This window comes from Limulus polyphemus, unplaced genomic scaffold, assembly GCF_000517525.1.
Source record: "Limulus polyphemus unplaced genomic scaffold, Limulus_polyphemus-2.1.2 Scaffold6380, whole genome shotgun sequence".
NCBI classification, from domain to species: Eukaryota; Metazoa; Arthropoda; class Merostomata; order Xiphosura; family Limulidae; genus Limulus; species Limulus polyphemus.
Window position 1 is genome coordinate 37,413 of NW_013671990.1, and position 4,035 is coordinate 41,447.

At 30.5% G+C, this 4,035-nt stretch overlaps 1 protein-coding gene across 1 annotated transcript in view; it reads left to right on the forward strand.

Moving 5' to 3' along the window:
- Positions 1-4,035, forward strand: part of LOC106473663 (aprataxin and PNK-like factor) — a 27,299-nt gene that overhangs the window by 18,232 nt on the left and 5,032 nt on the right. The window contains exon 7 of the mRNA XM_022402066.1: positions 3,615-3,709. Coding sequence (XP_022257774.1) covers positions 3,615-3,709 — 95 coding nt within the window. The remainder of the gene's footprint in view (positions 1-3,614; positions 3,710-4,035) is intronic.

Genomic DNA, 4,035 nt, shown 5'->3' on the forward strand with positions numbered 1-4,035 from the left:
GTCGGTCAATTTTTACTGACCTCATAACCAAAATAAAATCGAAATTATTCTAAATTACCCTCGTTTTCTTTCTAGAATGGCTTCAAATTATAACATGAAACTACATTTGTTTATCATAAGCATCTTTTAACTCGTAACAGTATACTGCTATTTATACTTAAATTTTATTATTTGATTGCCCCTTGAACCACATCTAACTACTACTATTCATGCCATTATAAGTTGTAAATCACTTGAGGAACTTGGAGCTCATATTACGCTACTGAATTACATTACCCACGAGCTACTCCTAGATGCTTGTGCGAGTGCCTCGTGAAACATTTTTATTATATTATTATTTATTTTACTATAACTAACCTAAAGAGAGCCCCTATTTTTATGTTTTTGTTACTTTTATAATAATGAATAAAGAATAAACATGAAAAACAAAAAATAAAGTACTTAGCCATGTCTTCTTATTTTTTACTGCCAACTCTCAATGACACTCAACACTGATTTTTTTTAAACTAATGGTAGTAATGCACTAAATAGTTTTTATTTAATTAAATAATGCACCAAAGAACATAGAATAATAACATTGAAAAAGCAGACAATATCCCCTAACTATCACAATTGTTCTATTGTTCTAACTATAAGACAAAAGCTATTACAAATAAATCCAAGTTATTCATTATATTTCCCATTGGAATGAAGCTTGTACAAACAGAGGAAATGACAGTTCAGAAAACAATGTAGTATAATATGGCATTTGATAGATTAAAACCTTGCTTTCTATTGGTTATATATATAATCCATCACAACATTTTCAAATTTCACATGCAAAATCCTTATAAATAGTTATCAAAAACTTTTTTAAGAAAAAGAACTTTATGTTTTATCTGTTATATTCAGTAATTAAGCTCTGTACGGCTTCGGTAGATTTGACGGATCTCGCAACCACCATAAAAAATTAGGAAATAAATATAAATTATGCCTTTTCTTGTTCTAGAATGAATACAGATTATAACACGAAAACGCAAATGTTTAGACTAACTCATAACATTATAACTTTATATATATTTATTATTTTTATTGTATTGACCTTCTAGTTATGTCTGGCTAACATTACAGAAGTTGCAATGATGCAGTGTATGTCCACTCATTTTATTGTATCCAACAATATAAAACTGGTCTTTACAAAGTGACCTGTCTTGGTTGTGTTTTAGTTGTCTAGTATTTTGTAAAATACAGTCAGATTTCGGTTATAATACTGTTACATATCTGCTTGTTTCTTAATTTCCCGTAGAAATTCTTTCCGAGAAACTTCAGCGATACAAGTCCTTTCTTAATTAAAACTAGTTTATTCTTTCTCGATACAACTTTTAGTAATACACAGAATTTCCACAGTCACTTTAAACTTAACTACTTTTATAAACACGCTATAATTCACAGTGATTCACACACTTTACTTACAGTGCCTACTGTTCGCTTGACTCAATTATCAATTACTTCTTTTCAATTAATCTCCGGCTTATATACTAAAAAAAGAGGGCATCTAGCAAATACTGGGATATTCGTGAGGTTCCTCGATCCTTCTAGAAACTTCAGTGCGCATGTCGTAACATTGCCTCTTCTTTACTATTGTTCGTCCCGAACAATAGCCACTTATATTAAACCAATAGATAATTAACAATAACTTAATTAAATGTACAGAATTTACAAACACAAAATTAAAATTCAACAAAGTCTCTTAATTTTACGGGACGTATCTTCTTCCGTACTGGTCTTTGTCTCATTGGCTTCTGCTTCACATGGGTTTCATCTGCTCCATCAAGAAATGTCCTATTATCGGTAACAGTCACATCAGTGGTAGTAACTTCATCAAGGGCTTCACTGTTTTCCTTCTCAAACCCGGGTAGAGTTTCTTCTTCGAAAGTGACTTTTTCAGGTGACACATCTTCAGCAGCATCATTTATTCCATTGGACACTTCGTTCCAACTGAAATTTTCTGGACCGAGATAATGCTAAAGCCTGTTGGCATGCATCACCTTTGGCTTACCTCGCCGACCACATTTTATTTCGGAAGTCACGTCTGAGAGACGATCCACTATGTCATATGGGCCTTCCCATGGAGAAGATAACTTAGGAGACTTCCCTTTGGTTTTCCTGGGACTATACAACCACACCTTGTCTCCTGGTACAAAGCTGACTTCAGTAGATCTCTTATCATAACATAGCTTCATGGAATCAGCAGATGTTTTCAAGTTTGAACGCACTTGATGGTGAATATCATCCATCCTTTCCGATAACACTTTCACGAACTCTGAGTAGAAGTACATCTAAACAATAAGGTGCTTACACAACCTTTTGACTTGTACAGTTGAAACAAGTAATAAATTTTTTCAACCCCTGACAGATGCCACACCCACCTTCAACAGATTTGTTTTAGCTTTATACATGTGTGTATAGTCATTAGAAAGAGATCATTTTACACTATAATCTAACAATGGTTATTCTGAAATTGGTGCCAAGTGTTCGTCACAGAGTACATGAAATTTACTATAGAATTGTTGGCTGTTTGATCAACTATGACACTTATCGCTGTTTCTTACCTAAATATGTTATAGTTAGAGATACAGTTTAAATTGTATTTCAGTCTTACCATTATATTTTTAGTTAATTATTGTGTTAATTATGTTTTAAAATGTATAATTAAAATGTTTAAACATTTTTTTAAATGTACATCATACTTTGCATCTGTAATGTGCTGAACAAAAACAATGCCAAAGGTTTATGCATGTCTTCCAAAGAAACTATAATATGCCTCGAAGATACCGTTGACTTGTGTCGAGATTAAAATTATGTGGTAAAGAACAAGAACGGAAAATAAAACATTAAAAATTAACTATATATGAAAAGGAAAAGACCTGAAGTTACGAATATATCAAGAGGAATATCTTTAAAGATATTCTTGAAAAAATTACAATGTATGTACGTTTTTTCTACTTCCTATATTTCATCATCTCATTGCATCATACGTTGATGATAACATCTGCAGTTAGTGATATGGTAAAGAAAATGAAATGAAAACATTTACCTTAAAAACATTTGATATCCATATAGGAGGTTCTAGAGATTATGCAAGTGAAATATGAAAACTATAAGATATAAAGATATAACTATAAAATATAAGTGTTTTTACTCTTAAAATGAAAATCACCTTGCACTTGATTTGTTAATGGTTTGAATGCAAGTGACTAAAACAGAAAAGTAACATTTTTTAAAAACATTTAATTATAAAACTGTCATTATTTGTGTACAAGATACTTTTTGAGAGGATACGTTAAGAAATATCTGAGTGTATTGTTGTAAAATTTGTGAACTATATTTCCTCAAGTTACATGAGCCCACCATGAAAGGGTTAAACCTAAGTAGTTTCATTTATAAACTCATTGTTTGTGTAAAAGCTGTTTATTTTTATTTCCTTTAATGTTTTTAAATATAAACGTTTTTGTTATTTTTCATTAAAGTAATGTTAGGTCTGAAAATATTTCAGTGTATTCTTTAATATGGATTTTTATTTACAAACCCTCTTTCTTGTCTTGTCTATTTGTTTATCTGTTGCTGTTTTTCAGATTTTAACGATTAAAGGAAGACCAGATTCAGATGAAGAGGAGTCTACAGATGAAAAACTTCGAAAATCTTGCAGATTTGGTGAAAAATGCTACAGGTTGGGTCAGATATAAAATATATGATTCAAATCTGCATATACTATGAAATATTGTATCTTCATATCTGTGAAATATTAATTCTTGTGTGGTATCAATGATTTTATTGAACTAAAAGGAAAAGTTTTTTATTTTTATAAAACCTAAAAAAATCATTTTGTTTCATATCCTACACGTGCAAAATATTTAAAGGCTTAGCAACCTATGTCAAGCAGCAACCGAGTAAAAAGATCATAACTAGAAGGAATAATTGTTTACTTTACTTCTTTATTTACTGTTCTATGTTTAGGAAAAATAACTAAGAACTTATTTCAAAAATAGCAATAAT